At 39.3% G+C, this 24,224-nt stretch overlaps 1 protein-coding gene across 6 annotated transcripts in view; it reads left to right on the top strand.

Moving 5' to 3' along the window:
• WDR64 (WD repeat domain 64) overlaps nucleotides 1-24,224 on the top strand; it is a 146,073-nt gene that overhangs the window by 9,938 nt on the left and 111,911 nt on the right. For all 6 annotated transcript variants that reach the window (XR_012380520.1, XM_073899919.1, XM_073899918.1 and 3 more), the window contains 6 exons: nucleotides 9,274-9,376; nucleotides 12,157-12,260; nucleotides 15,734-15,763; nucleotides 16,977-17,087; nucleotides 19,603-19,817; nucleotides 23,074-23,208. Coding sequence is in view for 5 of the 6 variants with exons in the window: in XM_073899919.1 (XP_073756020.1) it covers nucleotides 9,274-9,376; nucleotides 12,157-12,260; nucleotides 15,734-15,763; nucleotides 16,977-17,087; nucleotides 19,603-19,817; nucleotides 23,074-23,208 (698 nt within the window). In the remaining variant the exon portion in view is untranslated. The remainder of the gene's footprint in view (nucleotides 1-9,273; nucleotides 9,377-12,156; nucleotides 12,261-15,733; nucleotides 15,764-16,976; nucleotides 17,088-19,602; nucleotides 19,818-23,073; nucleotides 23,209-24,224) is intronic.

Below are 24,224 nucleotides of genomic sequence, written 5' to 3'. Positions count from 1 at the left end.
TATAAAATAGCTCACTAGCAACTTTTTATATTGGTTACATGTTGAAATTATATTTTAGACATAGCAGGTTCAAAATATATTATTAAAATTGATTCACTCTTGGGATGCCTGGGTGGCTCAGTCAGTTAAGCCTCTGTCTTCGGCTCAGGTCATGATCCCAGGGTCCTGGGATCGAGCCCCACATTGGGCTCCCTGCTCAGCGGGAAGCCTGCTTTTCCCTCTGCCTGCCGCTCCCCCTGCTTGTGCTCTCTCTCTTTCTCTCACAAATAAATAAATAAAATCTTTTTAATAAAGAAAATTAAACTAGTTCACTCTTTTTACATTTTAATGTGACTACTAAAAAATTAAAGTTATATATGTGGCTCTCATTATGTTTTTATTGGACAGAAGAGAAAAATGTCAAAATAGACATAGAAGGAATTTGACCTGATCAGCAAAGACAGGATTTTGCTGACAAACAACTCAAAGATGGACAGACCACAACCCATAGAAAGAGTTCAACTTTGTTTCAGAAAGAATAAGAAGACATTTGGCCTTGTTCTCTAAGAGCACAAACATAAGAAATAAAAGTTTTATATAGTGTGTTTAGATATCAGAAGCTCAAAGAAAATGATACAATTAGCCCCCATGATCAGGAGTGTTCATTCTGAAGAATGTGATTTCAAATTATTTACCGTCAACTAGTTTTACAGGTAAGTTAAATGTGCAAAATGTCCCTTTTTATTTGGGCAAAAGTATAAACAGAGGCCCATATATCAAATATGTAAATGTTTTTAAATTATAAATTCAGCTAATTATTAAATCAAGTATATTCTATCCTCCAATTTTAACAAATATGCCTTAGTAATGCCCTGGGAGTCCAAGTTAGAATTTAAAATTCTCATACCTTGTAGTTTCATGCTGAAACATGGAGACAAGGGGAGAGCTAGCCCCGGCCTGTGCCCCTTCTTTTTGTACTACTGGCTCCATCCTACATCATGAGGAACCATGCACACACAACACGGACAGGACACCCTAGTCCCTGTGTCTAAGCTCTTTCTCCATGAACACTCGGCCTTGGCCACCCCTCAATCCAAGGGGTGCACCGACCAGTAGTGTGTGGTGTATCCTCATGAGGATGTACCTGGATGAGAGGCTTCAGGGGCTAGAAGGGGGCTTGGAGCCCCTTAGGCAGGGAATTCTGGGGTCCCAAGATAATGGCCCCTTAGCCTCCTGAACTAGAGTGGGACCATGGAAAGGCCTAGAGTGGGATCCTCTGAAGCTGAGCTGACCAACAGTAGCCACTAGCCACAAGTGCTAGTTACGTTTAAATTAAATTAACAGTTCAACTCCTCAACTCAAATTGGACTACATTTCTAAGGCTCAATATCCAATGAGGCTAGTGACTATCATATCGGATAGAACAGATTATAGAAGATTCTTGTCTTTGCAAACAGTTCAACTGGACAGTGCTGCTCTACAAGCATAGGTCCCAGGGCATGGATCTGAAAGCAAGACTACAAGTGCAAAGGTCGCTGTTTTGTCTTTTTAACTCACTTATTGAATAAAATAGAAGACAAATATATATGATATCATATATATATATACCAACAAGAGCCCTTAACCATCCAAAGATTAAAAGAGTTTAAGAAATCAGATGAACAATAAGACAGTAATTTTGTAGGAATACAGAAATGGCTTTTTCCTAAATGTTGTAAGTGTACAAAATATACATATTTTTTCAAGGATCTGGGCTCAGTCACACTGTGTAAATCCTTTGGATATTGTCCTATCTACTGATAACTTGAATTCTCTATCACTGAACTTGGAGTAGCAATAATTTTGAGAATCACATATCCTCACTGTTCTCAAATTTTTAATGACTATTTTTCACATGCTCAATGGTTCATGTGCTTGAATTTCTAATGCAATATTTTTGGATCACTAAAAATATGAAAATGAGTGTATAACAAGTGATTCATGTCAACATCAAATAATTTATGCATTTCAAGAAATAACAGAAGTCTGTTGATATTATATTACACACTTGGATTCAGAAAACTAATGCTTAAAAAATGTCCCATGGTGCCAACAAATGAGACACGGTCAATCCACTTACCTGGAGTTCTACGCCATTAACTGAGAATTTGGTCTCTGTGTATTTTATAGGGTTCTCTGTTTTGAAGAGAGAGAATTATGTCACAAATGTTTTGTTGTAAGTCAACAGGACACTTCTTCGTCCTTGAAATAAATGGATGAAGGAATGAGTAAAGAAGATCCAGATTGTTTCATTGTGTGGGTGAGGAAATAGAGCCCCGTTCTTTTCCACATCTACTCCCTCTTTCTCCTTCTCCTTCCCTTTCCAGTTAGAACATCATAATTATATTACATTACATATATTACATTACATAATTATATTACATTACATAAATATATTACATATATTACATTACATTACATATATTACATAATATTACATATTATATTACATTACATTATATAATTACATAATTATATTACATTTGATTTTTTTTTCAGACACCTCCTATGTTCTCATCTAATCTCCACAACAGCCCCCGCCCGCACCATGTAGACTGTGGAGGGGAATGTTTTGCAATAATAAGGATGAGGGAAATGAAACACAGAAAGGATAATTGACTTACCGAAAGCCACAGAGAAAATTGGTTTTGGTCCTGGAGCTGAGACTTTCTCCTCCTCTCTGCAGGAATTCCATATGACATTATTCTGTTATATCACTTGTGTTCCTCATAAACCACACGCAAGTTTAATAGAAACACTTGTGAGCAGCCTCTGCACACTGTATGTACATGAAGAAAAACGAGGTTTGAGAAAATATTGCAGGAAGCTTCTCCTTCTATTGTTCTGTCATTTTCCTCACAAACTATCTGTGCCAGTGCTCCTAAGAGGCATTTCTATTCCAAGCGGTGTGACCTAACCTTTCTAGGCTTCAGATCCATCATCTGTAAAATGGAAATTCAGCGCTGGGAGACTAACTTTGCTTCAGTGCGGATTACCATTTCTTTTTTATCAGCCAATGTTAACCTTATCAGGTAAGAAGAACTGAGTTTATTCTTTTAAAGTCAGGCATGAATGTACAAAACTGATTCTCTCTTTTTTTAAAGATTTTATTTATTTATTTGAGAGAGAGAGAGCTAGCACGAGCGGGGTGGGGGAGGGGCAGAGGAAGAGGGAGAAGAGACTCCCTGCTGAGCAGGGAACCTGATGTGGGACTCGATCCCAAGACCCAGAGATCATGACCTGAGCCTGACTGAGCCACCCAGGCGCCCCAAAACTGATTCTGAATATAAATCTCTTACAGCAATGCTGTAAATAGGTACACTTTCTTTTTCTAGGTTTCTGATTCAAATGCACTTGGAAAAATGGACATTTATAGAATAATGAAACCTTATAACACAACTAAAACATCACCTAGACCTGCCTTTTTAATTTATAAGGAGAAAAATTAGATGTAAAGAGATCCAAGGAAATGTGATGGTATTAAATTTATAAAACTAGTCAGTGGTAATTCTGATACAGATACAATCCACTTTCCCTACAATATAACTTTATTCTACATTTCCAGTGGGCAATTCATAAACACATTTTTTTCTAGGAGCATACTCAAATTAATTTTTAAAAGGAAGCATGTAACACCATATGGGATGCCTATGACTGTGTTCACCCCAAAGTGATTTTAAGTGAATTATTATAAATCTAAAACTGTATCTGCTAACTTCAAAAGTATTTTTTTAAAGATTTTATTTATTCATTTGAGACAGAGAGAGACAGAGAGAAAGAAAGACCATGAGCAGGGAGGAAAGGCAGAGGGAGAGGGAAAAGCAGGCTCCCCGCTGAGCAGGGAGCCCGATGCGGGACTTGATCCCAAAACCCAGAGATCATGACCTGAGCCAGAGGCAGACACTTAGCTGATTGAGCCACCCAGGTTCCCCCCAAAATATTTTTAAAATGCTCCAGGGTAAGTTAAAAAATAGGTTGAATACAGGTTTTTATTTTCTTCTGTCTGCTTTTTATTTTCTTTGAATGTTCTAAATGTTCCTTATGTAATCAGGGGGAAAAAGTGTAGTTAAATAAATCACTTAAAGCATGGAGCAAGTCCTTTAAATAACATTGTTAAAGAAAATTAATACTCTAATGCATTATTAATACTAGTTATAAAGTATTCCGGACATGTCACATGCACAATGACTCATCTGAAATTTAAATTGTTGAAAGAGAAATTTAAGATCCTTGAGGCTATAGTTCACCATAGGAAAGATGTTTTCTGCTTTTTAGAAACATTGCTCCATTGAAACATTTCCTTTCAAAATGTAAAGCTTTAGCTGTATCTTCTGGAGTTTATCTAGTAAAAAGGCTCTTAAATTTATCCTCAGGAAATTGTAGTTTTTAGCATCTTTTGGAAATTATTTATGGTAAGCAGTGTAATATTGTCTTATTACAAGTCAGAATAGCAAAATTTGTCATTTCCATAAGAGCAGATGTCCTAAAGGATGGCAAGTACCTATAGATGTGACTACAAATTACATATAGGACAGACTGCATGGATGATATGCTGTTTGGACAGGGAGCAGAGGTGCCCAGTGGACTGCTTTGAACTAGCAAAGAGGACACCTGAGCTCTGCTTCCGTACTGTTTCTTATAAAACTGAGAATTATATTTACTCTAACGTTGACATCGATTGACTTCCTACTTGGTACTTAGAGCCATCTAGGTACTTTCTTATCTTCCTAATTATTAAGTAATCTAATTATGATTTCCTCATTTGATTCTGACACCAAGGCATAAGGTTGGGGTAATTATTTTTTACAGATGGGAAAACTCAGGCACAGAGAAATTAAGGAATGGGCCTGAGGTCATTTGACTAGTAGGCATAGAATCTGGCTTTGGACCCAATCGCTAGTCGAAAGCACCAATATGGCTTCTCAAAGGACAGTCTCCCACATCTGTTCTCAGACATTTAACAGATATGCCATCACTGTGTCTGTAAGAATTACCCCCAAATTGCAAATTGAGTTAAATAACTATCTGTAAACTGCTTTTTTAAAATATAGGTATTATAGACACATAGAACGTTATTTCAAATTAGGTGACAACACATATGGTGTGCAGTTCTCCGACCCTGAGAAACACTGGAATTCATTAGCCCAGAAATAATCATCATTAACATCATCATTTCACATTATTATCCAAAAATTATTATCTCCCACTATTGTATGGAGTTAAATTGGTTGCAAGTGTTGGCCATGTTTTTGTTGTATTTTGCACAAGTAATGTAAATCATACTGAACTGCATTTTTAAAATGAGGATATGGGACGCCTGGGTGGCTCAGATGGTTAAGCGACTGCCTTCGGCTCGGGTCATGATCCCAGGGTCCTGGGATCGAGCCCTGCGTTGGGCTCCCTGCTCAGCGGGGAGCCTGCTTCTGCCTCTCCTCCTGCTCCCCCTGCTTGTGCTCTCTCACTCTCTCTGTTGAATAAATAAATAAAATCTTTAAAAAAATAAATTAAAAAAATAAAAAAATAAAAATGAGGGTATGATAGGCAGAATTCTTTTTTTTAAGACTTTATTTATTTATTCGACAGAGAGAGAAACAGTGAGAGAGGGAACACAAGCAGAGGGAGTGGGAGAGGGAGAAGCAGGCTTCCCGCGGAGCAGGGAGCCCTATGGGGGGCTCAATCCCAGGTCCCTGGGATCATGACCTGAGCCGAAAGCAGACACTTAATGACTGAGCCACCCAGGCGTCCCTGATAGGCAGAATTCTAAAGGTGCCCCCTCGGAGACTCCCATGCCCTGGTTATTCAATCACACACTAATTTAGGTGCTGCTACAAAGGAATTTTGCAGATGCAATTAATGTTACTAATCAGCTGAATTAAAGTAGGGAGATTATCCTGGATTATCTTCGTTGGCCAGTGTGATATTTGAAGGGCCACTGCTGGTGTAAGACAGAGGGCCATGTCCTGGGACTGAAGAGTGGCCTCTGGTCAGAGCCAGCAGGGAAATGGGACCTCAGGGCAACAACCTGAAGGAGCTTAGAACAGATTCTTCCCCAAGTCTTCAATAAAGAACACGTCTCTGCTGACATCTGGATTTTAGCCCATCGAGACTCATGTTGGCCTTCCATGGAACTGTGAGCTAATACATGGGTGTTGTTTTAAGTCACTATGTTTGTGGTCCTTTGTTTCAGTAGTAACAGAGGACTAACATAGAGGGGAAAGCGTCAGAGTTCAAGAAGATAAGAAGAATTCAAATTCAACAGTAGTGGAAGGAGTTACAACACTTGGAACAGGAAACTTGAGACAGAAGGGCAAGAAAGGGACTAAGGATTATTTTCCATAATTGCCTTTGGCAGGTTTGTTGTATTTTTGATTTGAAGATGTGCAAGATTTTTTTTTTAAGTAGGCTCTATGCCCAACATGGGGCTTGAATTCACAACCCCAAGATCAAGAGTCATATGCTCTACCGACTGAGCTAGCCAGGGCCCCCTAAAGATGTGCAAGATTTGAACACGACGGAAAGAAGTCAGAAGAAAGTGAAAGAGATAGAGGAGATAATGAGGGGGAAAGGTGACAAACTCTGAGGATAGCATCAAGGGGATGGGACACAGAGAACAGGTGGAGAGATTAGGAAAGATAGAAACATATCTTCCTTTGCAAGGGATGGAAGGAAGAAAAGGTGTGTCCAGACCCAGGTTGGTTTTGGAACTAGGGTGGCAAGAAATGCCGAGGCGGCGCTCATCTGGTGGCTTGCCCTGTCATCTGAAGTGCGAGGTGAGGTCAGCTGTTGAGAGTGACAAGGAGGTGGGCGCATGTGTGAGACAGGAGTGCAGCAGGTTTGACTCTACTGCTGTGCGCCATGAAGGTGATTGCCTAGGGAAGCATGGGTGACAGCTGGGGGCACCGAAGCCCCAGGAGGGTGGAGCACTTGAATGATTGGGGGCCCCTCCAATGAACGATTTTCTCTGAGGTTGATCAGCCACAGCAGCGTGGGTGCAAGGCACACAGGCAGTCATGTTACCCCGCAGTGGGGAGTAAGGGGGTTCTTGCCAGGCCAGTGCAGCACTGGGAAGGAAGGACCATTGTGGGGACATGTGACTGAGGCGACACACCCCTGATTCTGAACTGGGTTAAGAAAGGACACGCAGGCTGCAGGCACCTGATGGATTAGGAGGACAAGGAGCTGCGTGCATTTCCCTCCCTGTTCTGTTTGGCTAGGGCAGTCCTATGAACTTCTCCCGGTGACCCTTTCCCACACCATCCACTTATTGTAGCATCTGCCTGATTGGTCTTTTTTATGAGGAGAACCAGTTCCATCCCCAAGTGGGCTGACAGTTTTAAAGTACTATCCACAAAGAGAAGTCAGTTTTCTCATGAGTGGTTGTCTTTTCCTTCTCTTCCAAGCAGCCTTCTTAATCTAAGCTTTCTAATGATAGTTATAGCTAATATTTGTCTTAAACAATTCTTATGTACCAGACACAGCGCAAAATGCTTTACACATATCACCTCATTTAGACATCAGTTAAAAAAAAGAACCTTGTCCTTTTATTTATTCTACTTATGAGGAAACTGAGACATAAGGGGGTGAAGGTGTTTATCCAAGTTCTGAATGCCAAGTAGTTGTAGAGCTGGAACTCAAACACTGAGCTGTCTGATTCCACAGCACATGCTCTTTGCCAGAGGGCCATATCATGGGTTCAAATGACACAGCGCTAAGGGGCAGACCAGGGGCACCTGGGTGGCTCAGCTGGTTCAGTGTCCAACTCTTGATCTCAGCTTGGGTCTTGATCTCAGGGTCGTGAGTTCAGCCCCACATTGGGCTCCAGGGAGCCTACTTAAAAAAATAAATAAATAATAAGTTGCAGACCAATACATGACTGCTAAATGGATATTGCATCCATAAGTGAGGATGAAGAAACCACAATGACACAAGATTCCTGTCCATTCCAACATAGGTCTACTGGAAACTGGCTTCTTTCTCTTTTTTCAATCCTTCCCAGGGCACTAGATGCTAAATCCACAGGTTGTATACACATGGAAAATGAGCAGTGATTTCTGAAAAGATAAAAAATGATTGGGGCTCTTATTGGATACTGATTTTGCTGGTGGGAAGAAGGGAAAACACAAGAGAGAATACGTAGATGATCTTGACTTTCCCACAATGAAATCTAATTGTAGGAAATGATTAGGGCAGTCATTGTGCATTGGGAGGTCTGGATGTGGGGGAAAGTAAAGGAGGAAGTAGCACCATTTGTGAAGCAGCTGATGAAGGAACATAGGTTAAAATAAGTTGCTAAACTGTTAACTAGCATCAAAATAAACAAATGTGGTTTAAAAAAGCTAATAGATGGCTGGTTTTGATTATTTTCAAAGGACTTAGTCTCTAGATCTTTTATACCAAAAGTGTGGTCCCTCATGAGGAGCTTATTAGAAATACAGACTCTCTGGCCCCATCCCAGACCAACTAAATCAGAATCTGTACTTTAAAGGGATTCCCAGTGGTTTGTACATACACTAATGCTTCAGACCTTCTCCACAGTTCATTCGTTCATTCACTGACAAGCACTAACTAGTCTCAACTGTATTAGAAATAATTGTGTCATTAATTTATGAGAATTTTACTTCTGCTTATCTATAAGACAATTGAAGAACAGCTATCTTATTTTTCAAATTCCTTGGAATTACAGAAATTGACACTTTTTTCACAAAGAATGCTTTTCCTCCTTGGGATTCTTTCATAGTAATTTATTTTCATGCAATGTCTAGAGAGTAGCATTTGGGACAGTTAAATAGAGAAACTGTACCATCTTTAAAATGCCAAAAGTCCCCTTAGTAGGGATGAAAAAACTTGCCCAGAAAGATTTATGGAAAATGGGTAAGAATGGCCATTTGAGAATGGCCAAATTCAATGTCAAGGTTCTCAGTGGGGACCCCGTCTGATGATGGCTATTTTGATTTCCAAACAAATGTTAGCTCTTGAAAGAACTATCAGTCTGAGCAAAGATACCAGCCTGGTACACCAATTCATCCATCAGAAAGAAGAATCAGCAACTGTGCAAAAATCATGTGCCATCAGCATGTGATGTGTTGAACATAATTAACTGCTTTCTCTTGCTATGGGCAATACCCTGGCCTTTAGAAAGCAAGGTGTTGACCATTCATCCAAATTAAACTTTAAATTCAACCAACATCAAATATGTTACTTTATAGCCAATTCTGAGATATTTTACATGTTTGTGTGTGTTGTTTGGCATTTTAGATCTTTGGATACTTCTCCTCTGAAGAAGATTCTCTTGCTTCCCAGATGGATGAAGAAAATTTGGTTTTCCTCGTTTCCAGAAAACAGCGAGTTGTAATTTCAGGTGATATTTTTAATTTCCTTTCTAAATTAATACGGGCTTTAACATTTTCTCAAAAATATTTTTGGGACTAAAACAGAAATTATACCTGCACTTGAGTTTGAAATATGATCATTGCTCTGAAGGACACTAAATAAGGAATATGAGGGGGAAACAATTCACGTTTTTCTGGAAAGGTTCAGCTCTCGAATTAAAGCTCTGTACAATGGCATCTCAATACTGCATGTCCAAGCACCAAATGAAATCACATTTATTTAAAAATTTTCTTAAAATGAAATTTTCAAGTTTTTAGTAAGTAGAACTCCTTCCCATTCTTCCCTTGATTATCACATGGAAGTTTTCCTGATATCTATAAAACTGTGAACTTGGGCCAATCACAAAGGGGGGGTTCATCTCAGTTCAAGAAGTCTCAAGAACATACGGCATTTCTTATTAAATTTGATCCTCTCCATCCCTTTCCACTGTTGATACTTCCAGTTTTTTTCCCTCTAGGGAAGAAGTCCAGAAGGAGGAAAGGCGAACCCCAGAATCTGCCCCATCCTCCATTTCATCCCAGATTCTGAGACGAAGCACGTAGTATAGATCAGATCTGGTGTTCCTTAAAAATCACCTAAACTTACTGCAGTCATTTGTGAACCAAGCCCACCCTTGTCTTCCACCCTTCCTCAACCCAACAGTTAGACCTCACCAGAGCCTATCCTCAAGCCATGGAAATGATCATCAAAGAACAGAAGTTAGGGGGCTCTCCCTGCTGCCATAACCTCTTTGTTGGGGAGAGAAGGGCCAGTGGGCATGGGAGACATGTTGCTGGCATCCTAAGTTAGAACTTTGAAAGCATTTCTCTCAATGGCAGTTGGGTTCTGTAGTTCATTATTCACTCAACCAGTATTTGCTAAGGTCTGCTCTGTGACAGGTACATTTGGAAGTGCTGGGGACACAGCAGTGAACAAAAGATCATAAATCCCTGACCTTGTGGAATTGACATTCTAATGGGGAGTAAAATATATAATGTGTCAGATGGTAATGTGCTATAGAGAAAGAATGAAGTAAGCAGGTTGTGGAGGAGAATAAAGCAGGAGTGTGGGGAGAAGTTGGTTTGGAGATGGGAGCATGGTGTTGGAATTTGAAGAGGGCAGGGGGGAGACCACCCTGAGCAGGGGCTGAGAGACCTGGGGGGGCAGAAAGCCCAGGAAGAGAGGGCAAGTGTGGGGTTAGGTGTGTGGGCCTGGAGGTGGGGGGAACGAAGAGGGCAAGAAACCTGCACAGAGGGGAGGCATGGTCTGAACTACACTTGGAATGTTCATTATGGCTTCCATGTTGAAAATAGCCCAGGATGGGGAGAGCGTAAGCAGAGAGAATGGCGGTAGCTTAGAACAGGATGGTGTTCTTAACCTTCCTTTTATTTGTTTTTCATTATATTATTTTCAGATTTTTTTCATTATAGGGATCCCTAAGGAGTCTTCTAGACCTTTTTTCTCTGATTGCACCCCCCTACACCCCTCCCCCACTCTATGACATTTTAACGTCAGATATACTCTGTATCTGTTTGTGTAAGTTTGTGTGTCTGTGATTTATACACAAAAGGAGCAAAACTCATTTACATTTCCCCATGAACCAATCTGCACCCCCTTGAGGACCATATTTCGTCCCTTGAGAATTCATGGATTAGGCTGATAACACTGGAGTATGAGATCCATCCACTTGCTCTTCCTAAGAGTTTACAATTATAAAAACTAATCAGGCTGGAAAGAGGTCCCATATATGTGGTTTTATCAATTCAGTACATAGGCCAAAAAACATGAAGGTGTCCAGTGGTTTTTTTTCAAAACACACAAAGACAAAACAAAAACAAACCCTTAATAACAATATTAAGGTGGTTTTATTCTTTTATGCCCGAAAGCTGAAATCATATTAGGCTTTTATTCTGTGTAAATCATGATGGTGACAGTTCAAAGAAAGAATTCCTGAGAGATGTGGAAATCTCAGAATGGAATGATTCCAAAAGATGTTTGGAAAACACGTTCTCTGCAAAATATGTGGCAGGAGGTTGGGTGTATATATATTTTCTCTAGGAGTTCATGCACCACATTGAGTTGGAAAGTGTCATAGATTTCAGATTAGTATCTCGGGGGATAATTAAAAAGCAATAAGATGTCCATTGACAGATGAATCGATAAAGAAGATGTGGTTCATATATACAATGGACTATTACTCAGTCATCAGAAATAATGAATACTTACCATTTACATCGACATGGATGGAACTGGAGGGGATTATGATGAGTGAAATAAGTCAGTCAGAGAGAGTCAATTATCATATGGTTTCACTCGTATGTGGAACATAAGGAATAGCACAGAGGATCGTAGGGGAAGGGGGGGAAAACGGAATGGAAAGAAATCAGAGAGGGTGACAAACCATGAGAGACTCAACTCTAGGAAACAAGCAGAGGGTTGCTGGAGGGAAGGTGGGTGGGGGATGGGGTAACTGGGTGATGGGCATGAAGGAGGGCACGTGATGTGATGAGTACTGGGTGTTATATGCAACTGATGAATTATTGAACTCTACATCTGAAACTAACAATGTACTGTATGTCGGCTAATTGAATTTAAATAAAAAATCATTGCTAAAAAAAGCAACAGTTGCTGGTTTTTATGGTTTCATTCTACTCTACTTTTTAAGCAAAAACGTTGTTTGCTTACTCTTTTCTTTTAAAAACAAACCTAACAAATGAGTTTTAGGATCTTTACTGCTGAGAATTGAAATGAATATTATGTTGTTGACAGGTAGTAGAAGACGGGATGTGATTAAATGCATTGTCAAGATCCCTCAGTTGGATTTACTAATAACAGCTTCTCAGAAAGGATTAATAACAGTCTTTAATAGCCAGGTAATTTGACAGCTTTGATTCCTCCCTTTTCCCTCCTCCCTTCCTCCTTTCATTCGTTCATTTGTTCATTTGTTCTTTCCTTCCTTCCTTCTTTTGTCTATGCATTATGCATATTTATCAGGTGCAACAGAAAACATAAACATAGTTCAGAGTTATTCCAAAAAATAAAGCCAGATGTTGTTAAAATGAGAGGATTGCTGAACCCTGGAGCAATTTTTGAGATTTTGACAACTGCATTTGGCAGTGTTCCTCAGGGAGTCTTTTTTTTTTTTTTAAGATTTATTTATTTGTTTTAGAGAGAGACAGAGCACAAGCGGGAGGGGCAGAGGGAGAGGGAGAGAGAATCTCAAGCAGACTCCACGCTGAACACAGAGCCCAATGCAGGACTCAATCCTACAACCCTGAGATCAAGACCTGAGCTGAAACCAAGAGTCAGAAGCTTAACCCACTGAGCCACCGAGGCACTCCTCAGGGAGTCTTACTGAACCATATGGCATCAGCATAATTAAAGGATGATCCTGAATAACTTCTTAGATAAAATCAGAAAAACTCACAAGCCAAGTGATTTTTGTCATAATCCTAACAAGTATAGAAGGTCCCAACAAGAACCTTGGACTTGGAGTTAAAAGGGGCTCACATTCTGGGTCCTCTATTTTACTAGCTATGCTGTTAAATAGGAGACTTAATGAGCCAACTTACATGTTTTCATTCCTCTTTTCACATTTATGAAATGAGGACACCAGAACTGGTCCTCTTTCCCTCAGAGGGTTGTAGTGAGGGTAAATGACGCAATGAACATAGAAGCACTATATGAACGATCAATTCCCATGTCTATGTAGGGCATTACTATTATTGTCTCATAGTTCTAAATTTATAAGTTTTGAGCTTTCACTTCCAAACGATGAGATATTTTATTGGAATGTATAATGATATACCACACAGTATTTCATTATGAAAATAAAAGTGAATATCAAAAAAGTAAATATCAAAGCAAATAATTCCAATTATTTGTTCATTTCCAACTAGAGACAAGCTTCATACAAGTAAACTATATTTAAAATAATCATTACATGATTAAAATTTCAACAGTAATGTTTAGCCCCTCAGGGATTAGAGCAGCGGGATTCCGTCAGAGGAGCAGGCTGTCTGGGCCCCAGGAAGGGGCGGTGGAAGGTTGCTGGTGTGGACGTGGAGTCTGGCATCCCTGCCCAGCTCGGACACTTGCCACCTGTGCGTGTTACCTATTCATCTCCATGCCCCGGCTTCTCTTCTCATTCAGAACTGAGGCAGTTGTGCTGTTTGAGTTAATACGCACAAAGTGCTGAGTTAGCATCACTGCAAGCGCTCAGGAAATGTTGGTAGTTGCAATTATGGACAAATGGTCCGAAAACAAAACTAGATTGCCTCATATAAAATGAAAACGTTCCTCATTCTCTTTTCTCCTCGGTGCCTTATTTCCCTTCTCATTTTCTTACCTTTATTTCCTCAAAAATAGAACTAGGACAGAATGTAAAGAAGAACATGAGAAGAAAAATAATGATCTTCATAATGAAATAGTTCAGGATCATGTGACATAAGTGAGGTGGCATTTTCACTTTTCCACAGACATCTCTCTCACGCGCACACACACTCATTCACACGTGCTTAGAGGTGCACACATGTATACTCACAAACACACTAACACATCTGTTTCTTACAAAAAACATGCAATTGGAGAGAAAAAAATTGCTTAAAAATTACTTGGAGATTTGATACGCCAGGAGTAAATAGCATTTTGAATGTTGCATGTCTTACAAATAGGATGACACATTCTGTGAAAAAATAAAAGGTAAGGTAGGTCACAGGAAAAATTTATTAAAAGGTAGTCATTAATAACACAAAATATCTTATAATAGGTTAATCCATAATTTAGGTTTTCTGTAAAGTAGAATAAACACAGTTAAAGATTTTCATAGTGTTCTTGAGAGGGCTTGGTGATAGAGACTGTAAATGTCATTAAGAAAAGTTCTTGCAAAAAAGGCTAGATTTTCAAAATTTCGAAGATATCCATAAGGATTATGTAACTTTTAAAGATGATAAAAGAAATTTAAGCATGTGCTTTCCACTAGGGAGGGAAGTAGAGAAATAGGAGAGGAAAACCACAGGAGTCCTATTTTCTGCTCACCAGTTTCCTGAGAGCACTTAATTTTTCCTATCTGGAAAAAACGTCCCTGGTTGGAAAAGCCTCTTTGAACTCTTCAGATGAAAGACAGTCTGAGATAACCATGATGAACAGTTTCTGTGATCTAATTTACTTTCCCCTCCTTTCACATAATCTATGCCTTCTGGGCAGCCATTTTCTGTACTTTTCCCAAGACCACATGACCATGCAAAAGAAACTAGGTCATTAATAGACTTCAAATCCTGACCTTGACCTTGGAAGCAATTAGCATGCCCTAAGGGGAGAAGAGGCTGCTCAGGTACATTACAGCTCTGCATGGAATAAATCTATGATTCTCAACCAGCACACCACCCTGGCATGAGATTCATGCAATAAATGAATAAAAGAGTAAAAGAGGAAGCCCACTGGATAGTGTCCTTACCTCTCTCAGGAACCTGAGAGATAACTTTCAAATGAAACAGTATTTTTCCCCCCACATCAAGCTGTATTCATATTGACCTAGTTAGCATCTTGGACTACTCTTGCCATTGCTGTATTATTTTGCATTCCCAATTTTTGATATCCTATGTTGTTCTGAATAACTAAAGAAGGGGAAGCAGTTTGCAAACAGGGAAAAATCATTCGTACAGTATAAGACTCTAAGAGCACAGTCATCAGGCTTAAAGACAAGCCACAGAAGCACCAACCAACCATGTCCAAAGTGAGCGGTGAACACAGAGCCAGGTTTTTGAGGTAAATGAGAACCGAGGAAACTCATAGAAGGTAGAAATGAGGAGTGAGGGGCGCCTGGGTGGCTCAGTCCTTAAGTGTCTGCCTTCTGCTCAGGTCATGATCCCAGGGTCCTGGGATCAAGCCCCACATCGTGATTAAGCCCCGCATGGGGATCAAGCCCCGCATCCGGCTCCCTGCTCAGCGAGAAGCCTGCTTCTCCCTCTCCCACTCCCCCTGCTTGGGTTCCCTCTCTCGCTATCTCTCGCTCTCTCTGTCAAATAAATAAATAAAAATCGAGAGCTGGAACACAAGCAGGAGGAGTGGGAGAGGGAGAAGCAGACTCCCCACTGAGCAAGGAGCCTGATGTGGGGCTGGATCCCAGGAACCTGAGATCATGACCTGAGCTGAAGGCAGACGCCTAATGACTGAGCCACCCAGGTGCCCCAAATAAATAAATAAAATCTTAAAAAAGAAAAAGAAAAAGAAAAAGAAATGATAAGTGAGATTAAACCGTGGAGATAATGTGCTGTTTTAGAGCCAACATTCGCAATTTTAATTATAGTGCCAACTAGCTTTCATTATTCTCCTCCTTTGTTTATAGATGAGAGTCCAGACCAGCACCAACGTCACGGTAAGTACGTTTTATAAACTCCAAATGAAGTCCGATTTGGGACTGTGGTGATGGTTCCTCCATAACTAATCACAGTCTCAATGCAGTGTCCAATAGGCTCTAAGAATAAGATGTTTTCATATTATAAGTCTACTGACTAGGATCAAAACTAAACCTTGAGCAACAGCAGAAGACCCTCACCTTGCTTGCTGAAGTTAAATTTATTTCAGAGACTCTCCTGGAGACATTACTCCCTGGAAGTAATTAAGTCTCGCCAAAGTTTTCCTCAGCGCCCCCTAGTGAGGAATGAAAAAAACGGACACAATCCAAGTGATGAGAACAAGGGCCAAGAGAAATAATTTGAAAACATTGTATTGTAAACTTGAAATTTGCATAAAATATTTGAGTCCGATTTTATTGAATCCATATTGCTAATTGGAGACGCGAAGTTGCAGCAGCTGCAAAGCTATGATGAGTTGCTTTCAGAGTCCCACCATGGCTTTGTGAGAGATGGGGACATGCTTGCCTTCTCACCCTGCTGACATGCACTGAACTACACAGGAGGGCACCAGACCACCGGCAGACGAGTCTGCCTTCTCTCTGAGCCTCTAAGCCTTTGCTTCTAAGGCTGAAACAAACATTAGAATTCCTAACGTAGGTCTGAAATGCATGCAGCAGGAGTGTCTGACATGGTGGGCACTCCTACATGGGAACTGTTGTTCTTGCTCGTCGTGTGCCATTGACATGGCAGATCCTACCCATGCCAACTTGATGACGTTAGGCAATGCAAGACAAACTCATCAGGCTCAACTTGGTTATTGACCAGATGAGCACTAAGGTTTTTCTAGCTAAAAATTTTATGCATGGGGACAGGGCCAGAGAACTGGCTTAATCCAGCCTCCCCACGTCCCCGGGAAGAGGTGTTCTTGGGAAAGTGAGGAGTGCACAAAGACACCTGCTCTGCTGTTGACTCTGTGCCTCCAGGGAGCTGCAACAGGCATGAGCTCATCATTTTCCAGCTGGTGGTGCTGAGAAACTCAAGGTGAGAGTCAAGGGGCAAAAGATGAGAGCCTCTCCTCCAGACCTCAAAGAAGAGACATTGCAAGGCTCCCCTGCAAGGAGGAGGGCAAAGTGGGGCTTTTCATGTAACTAACCTACTCTTTAGTAACCATCACCATGGGACTGACCAAAACATATTACGCCCCCCTCTCCCAATTCTGTATTTTTCCCTCAGGACACCTCCTGGATCACAGGATGTGACTACCTCTCACAGCTGAAAAGAATCGTTGCCACTTCAGAAAGGACCATCATTGTCTGGGATTATAAAGCTCAAGGCAGTGGCCAGGTACTGTGCCAACAAAAATGCTCCAAGTACTAAGGTTGTCTTTTCCATCCTGGTAGGATTTGAGCAATCCACTTCCTCTACTGAATGTCAGCTCCTCATATATAAAATGAGGGGGTTTAACTACTGAATGTCAGCTCCTCATATATAAAATGAGGGGGTTTAACTAATAGAGTTCATCATTAATTTTCTGTGAGGCTAATTAAAAAGGAACATTCTTTCCATTTGGTGCATATTTGATTTGGTGATACTTGTTTTGTTTTTGAGAGAGAAAGAAGATAATTCTTTCCTTCTTTCATACCCTTCTCTGAATCCTAGTATTAGCTTTTTGATTATGCTCATGTTATCAAGTTCAAAGCCTTTCTCTTCAGTTCAGCTTCATTTGGTAAGAAAATTACTAAAAATCAAATGACTAATTCTAGCAAAATATCTAATGGGGCAGATGCCAATGTTATTCCTTCAGTGGCTCAGATGTTACCACTTAAGTAATTTACAATATTTGTTGATTATTTGCAGGCATATAGAAGTAATGAACATGTTCCCTGCACTCAAAGAAAACTCAGTCTTGAAAGATCTCATGAAAAAACATAATATATAATATAATGGTACAGCAAATTTTACAGTAAAAAAAAAAACAAAACAAAAAAACAAGGGCAATAGGAGTTCAGGGAGAGGCAAGATTGTAAAAAAATGCCCTCAGGAAGTGGGCTGACTCTGAAGGATAAGGAGGATTCAGAAATAATTAGCCTTCCTCTGGGCCCTACTTGTCCCTAGGGCTCAGTGAAAAACCAAACTTCTCATTCCTCTGTCCATTGCTATAACGAGCCAGTGATGCCAGGATGACTTTAAAGAATGCGCATTGTTGCCTCATGTCCTTTATTATGTGATGTGTTACTGTCTCACGGTCTGCAGTTTGATTGCAGCCTCTTCTCTGTCCAGCTCTCTCCAGCTTTCACTCTTGCATTTTCAGCCCCATAGAAGCCTCCAGTCCTTTGAGAGCATCATCGTCCACTCTCCGTTCCCTTCCTCTCCTCTCTTTGCTTTCCTGCCTGCATTGCCTGGGCAGACCATCTGGCCTGAAGCCATCCCCACCTTCCATTCTCTTAAATCCTTTGAAACTCTAGTCCTGGTGAGATGTGACAGCCTGTCTCTGTGCCTTCACGGGGGCTCAGCCTTCCTGGAGGAAACACAAAGCCACCGCTCTTCAGCATCACTACAAATTCAGGGTCCGCAGACTCATCTGAGGATTCCTTGGCTTCCGTCAACTTCTTTCTTGTCCTTGCCAAGCTGCTTTCCCATCCCTGGCAATATTCCAAAAGGCCATTACTGTCCTCAGGCTCTCTCCCTCTCAGCCAAGATAGACTTGCCCCTATTTTCCTGAGAAATTTGAGTCTATGAGGCTTGTCCTCTTCCAAATTCCAGCTCTGCTGCCTACAGCTTCATTGAGGACACCCTACTTCCTTTCTTCCTTTCTCCCTCTGGAGGCAAAATATCCTTGCATCCATCACTGCCATTCCTTTCTGCCTCGTGCAGGACAAGGCTCTTCCCTTTTTATCTTTTCAACATTCATCTCTTTCTGGGCTCCTTCTTTCAACTGCCTCTGAATCTTTCTCTGGACCAGTTCCTGTGCCGAATCAAAGGTCACCTTCCCAGACCATGGGACCTACAGGGGCTTCTCCGGTCACTCTTTATCATAGCACCCTTGTTTATTTCCTCAGTGCATTTCCCATGATCTGAAATAATCTGCTTTTTTTTTTAATACTTGTATCCTGCACTAGACCGGTAGTTCCACAAAGTCAGAAACTTGTCTTGTTCATCACCGTATGGCTCATGCCTAGAATAGTTCTTGGCACACCATAGGTACTCAATAATTATTTGTTGAATGACTGAATGAAGCTCTACATATGTTCAAATCTCACTCATTCTAGAGGAAACAAAACAAATCAAAATTTAAATATCTTTTTCTTCTATCTTAGGTAGAGACTCAATTCTGGGAGAGCCCTGGCTATATAGCTTAGTGAACCCAGCCCAATAGCCCAGGGTCAGCTTGACAAATGCTTGCTGAATATTTCTGGATAAACTTGGATTTTAGGATATGTTTTTCCTGATAACTTCTTGAGACATAATTGGGGTGTTAATACTTGATTTTCCTGTTTCCCATACAGTTTTATGTCAATGGTCTTATAACACCTGAACCTTTTTATCCTTCCCATTAATATTGCCTTACAAATCCAAGAGAGGGACATTCATAGCAACCAAACAGAAAATCTCATTAATGTTCTGAACCAGAGTACCTCACCTTTTTCCCCACAAAGCACCCAAAAACACAATATTGGGCTCACAGGGACATTAAGTTTTACTTGGTTAACTTTTTTTTTTCAAGTTTCTTTCACATGGTGGGAATATCTAAAATTAAAAATATCAGAAAGTAAAACTTTTATCCAATAATAGGGCAATATTTAACATTGGATATTTAGAGCAATGTAATAACTTATTAAAAGCATTCTTCTGTTTGTAGGAAAACTATTTTGTCATAAAGCCTATGGATCACTGCCTCCTTTGTGTGTGTGTAGTGTCTCTGCCCGACCAGCTCTGCAGAGATGACATCCTCTTGGGGGATGATGGTGGTTTTGTGAACAAATTCACCATAAATAGTGATGACTTTGGACTAAAGCAGGCAAAATCCAAAAAAAAACTACAAAGCCAAGTCTTAGACTCAAAGAACTTTAAAAGGTAAGGGTATTACATGGGCAGTTCCATTTTTCTAGTATAGACAGTGTTCAAGTATTTATATAATGAACACAATGTACCACACCCCATGGTAGAGATCTGAAATACAAAGTCGAACAAGAAACACTTCTTACCTCAAGGAACTTCCAGTGTAATTGGGAAGAGAGATAGGAAAATTAGCCATTGAAATTCCAATTGTAAGTGCTATCAACAATTAAAATCTATAGGTACTTGAATGAATTAAACTGGGCAATTAAATGAAAAAAATTTTAAAAACTATAAAACACATATATGACTATTTACTAGCACTTGAATATGGAAGCAGATCCTCAACATACGAACAATGAATGCAGAATTCAAAGAAAAAATTGGGTAGATATGACAAAAGCAAAACTTCTGTACATGAAAAGATAACATTTTGCAAGTAAATAACAAACTGGAGGGGTGCCTGGGTGGCTCAGTTAGTTAAGCATCTGACTCTTAATTTAGGCTCAGGTGATGATCTCACGGTCCTGGTATGGAGCCCCACGTAAGGCTATGTGCTCAGCATGAGTCAGCCTGAGGTTTTCTCTCTCCTTCTGCCCCTCCCCCCACTCACACTCTCTCTCTAAAATAAATAAATCTTAAAAAATAAAAGTAAATAACAAACTGGGATAAATACTTATAGTAAATATGACAAACAATGGACTAATACTCTCTAATAGTTTTGGCAGTTCAATTAAAAAATAATAATTCCCCAAGAAAAATGGGCAAAGACTGAACAGATAATTCATGCACAGGCACCCATAGTACAAATAGTCAATAAACATTTCAAAGTGATCATCAGGCGAAAATGCTAACAATTATCTCCAAATGATGAGATTATAGGTGATTTTTATTGTCTTTATAATTGTACTGTCTTTGAAGTTTTTATGGTAATTATATATTACTTTTATTAGCAGAGAAACAAATTTTGTGTTAAATAATTCCTCTTAATCAAAGAAGTACAACTTAAAATCCGATACAATTTCCCATTTCTAACAGTGGAAGGTATTGAAAATGGGGTAGATTTGGGGCGCCTGGGTGGCTCAGTCATTAAGGATCTGCCTTCGGCTCAGGTCATGATCCTGGGTTCCCAGGATCGAGCCCCACGTCGGGCTCTCAGCTCCGCGAGAAGCCTGCTTCTCCCTCCCCCACTCCCCCTGTTTGTGTTCCTTCTCTCGCTGTGTCTCTCTCTGTCAAATAAATAAATAAAATCTTTAAAAAAAAAAGAAAGAAAATAGGGTAGATTCTGCAAATGGGCATTCTCACAGACTATCAGTGGTGGAAGTATGAGTTCCATCCCTTTCAGGAGAGCAGTCTGGGAGATGCATCAAGTGTCTTAATAAACCTTTCTACATTGGGACCCAGGATCCCCATGTGCTTAAAAATATGAGTATGGTTATCACAGCATTATTTCTCATAATAAAGTCTCTAGTGTCCAACAATGGAGGAATGATTAATTTAAATGATTAATCATTTAAATAAATAATTCAGGTAGTTTCTACAAATATGTTTACATATTTTGTAAATATGTCCATATAAACATAATACATTTATATATAAAATATATTTTTTGTCAGACAACTTTTTTGTTAGATATTTAAAGTACCAAGGGCGGGGGGATCTGGGTGTCTCAGTCAGTTAAGCATCTGCCTTCAGCTCCGGTCATGATCCCAGGGTCCTGGGATCAAGTCCTGCATTGGGCTCTCAGCTCAGTGGAGAGCCTGCTTCTCCCTCTGCCTGCCACTCCCTCTGCTTGTGCTCTCTCTCTCTCTCTCTCTCTGTCAAAAAATTAAAAAAAAAAAAGCTTTAAAGTACCAAAGGCATTCAGTAAATCATAGTATAACCATATTAGGGAATGCCATGCACTCCCATTTAATAATGTTTTTGAAATACATTTAATAACATGAAAAATGTTCATGATATAATATTAAGTAAAGAATTTAATTTTTCTATGTATCTAGCATACAATATCAAGCACTTCATTCCAGTTATGATAGGCCCTTGGAATAGAAGCTGAGACATGAATTTTCTTTCTAAGATTTGTGTCACCCCTCAGAAAATTCCATGGCCTCTTTTCCATCCCTGTTTCTATTAGCTGGATATGTTTGAAATGAGACTGGGGATCTTAGGAATTTGAGGAATTTGGGTACAGTTAAATGAATGCTAATTTGCACTGGTTCTTTTGGGTCATTATTTACATGTGGATGATTTAATCATGTAGATGATCATCATGTACATGATTTAAAGTGTTCAAGGCTAAAGTCGATGGATGCGCTAAGTGTTGAGGTATGTTCTTACACCAACAGATTCTCAAACCTAACAGAAGTATTAAGGCCAAAGGGGTAATTAAAGTCTGGAGCATCATTAATGTTTTCCTGCAGTTGATATTCACATAATTCATTCATATTAAATGGGTGTGGGTAGGAAATACTGGTCTGTAAAATGTTGTACAAATTAAAGAAAGAAATAGCCAGCACCCAGAGTCCAAAATTAAACACAGTCTGGCATGGAAAAAGAAATCTCTCTACTCTGTTTAATCCCATATTGTCGAACATTCCTGCCTTGGGTTATAAACACCTCTATTCCTTAACTAGAATCTAAGGAACTTGGGAACAAGAATTTTACCTTAGTCATCCTATGTCATTTTACATGGGATACAATGTGTGCTCAATAAGTGTTTGTGAATGAAGAAACAAATAACTGTAAAATATGAGTAAATATGATAATATGAAGATAACTTCTTCCAGGTTAAGACAAGAATTTTATCATAAAAGTTTTGGCCCCTAATGCTAAACATCTCACTGAAATGTCCTGTGAACTGATGAGCAAGCCTTTGGCAAGAAATACAACAACTGTCCCAGCCTCGGCTTCACCAGTGACCTGGGACTACAAATTTCCCAGGTTTCTAGTTCTGAAAGTATTCATGGAAAATATGAAAATGAATTGACTCATCTAAAACAATATGAAACACAGTCCTTTTGGATGACCAGAATTTTTCAGTAAAGTAAGGATAACAGTGCTCCAATTAGACAGGGATTCTTCTAGATTATTTCTTTAATTCTGAATCTACAGCTCAATATTTGATTTGATAAATAAATTTTTATTTTTACATTTTAAATATGCTAGATGATAAATAGTTAAACAGTTAAAAGTGGTATAATGCATAGGATGGTATTACACATGCAAGCTTGTGTGTATCTAACATAACCCCTCCCGTTTTTCTTTTAATTTCCAGTGTTAAAAGGAAGCTTCATAATGACTGGGTTATGAAAATTAGATATATTACAGCCCTAAGTTGCTTTGGATCCTGCTCCTTAGACAGTGTTCATTCATTGGTTTTGGAATCCTTGAAGAGACTTGAGGATAATTTGTAAGTACAATAGTTTGTGTACATGAACATTCTGTGACTTTCAGACTTTTTACAACTAATAAGCCATGACAGCCTTGGAAATTTCAGACTAGTTTTTAGAAATTTCAGATGTTAACAATTCCATTTATTTGACATGATGAATTAGATTTTTAGGAGGAAATTGAAGTTATTCACGCAAATCTGAATATAATGCGTCCTCCTAGCAGTAATATGGCACATCTGTTGTTTATTGTCACAATCTATTGGAATAAATCAATGCAAGTGTATCTACAACTATATTTTCCAAATATAGTTCTGTGGGTAAAACTCTATACTTTGAAAATCATTCTTACAGGTCAGTTGGCTAGCCTGTGAATGTCTGTAGCACAAACATCATGTTCCATGTGTAATAAATACATGAAATGGCTTTCTTATAGACATGAAATTAATTTGAAGAGTATGTAGTCTTATTTTTTATCGGGTTAAATATTTATTAATAAGTATTAATGTATAATAATTATATAATATAACCATAACTATATAGTACTTATGTGTTAATAATTATATTAATATATGGTAACTATAAAACAGATGCTATATTTTAATTTTCAGTTTTAAAAATGCATTGTTATATGCTATAACATGGATAGACCTCAAAACATTATGTTAAGCGACAAAAGCCAGACACAAAAGACTGTACATTGAATGATCCCATTTAATTAAATGTCAAGAAAAGGCAAATTTATAGAGATAGACAGTAGATCAGTGGATGCCAGCCAAGAGGTGGTGGTGAGAGCAGGGATCTGAAGTGAGCACAAGGGAACTTTTTAGGATATTGAAAATGCTTCAAAACTTATTGTGGTGATTGTTATGCAGCTGTATAAATTTACTAAAAATAATTGAATTGTACACTTACAAATGAGTTAATTTTATGTTATATAAGTTACACCTCAACAAAATTATGTTAAAAAATGCATAGGGACTTCTAGTTTCCAGTCTAGCATGTGGAGTTTGGAAGTCATCACTCAGCCCTAACA

The sequence above is a fragment of the Callorhinus ursinus genome, unplaced genomic scaffold (assembly GCF_003265705.2).
Source record: "Callorhinus ursinus isolate GAN/ISIS: 27379988/994484 unplaced genomic scaffold, GSC_fseal_2.0 scaffold13, whole genome shotgun sequence".
Classification (NCBI taxonomy): domain Eukaryota; kingdom Metazoa; phylum Chordata; class Mammalia; order Carnivora; family Otariidae; genus Callorhinus; species Callorhinus ursinus.
Note: the sequence above shows the minus strand (reverse complement) of the source record. Positions and strands in the feature narration are given on the sequence as shown.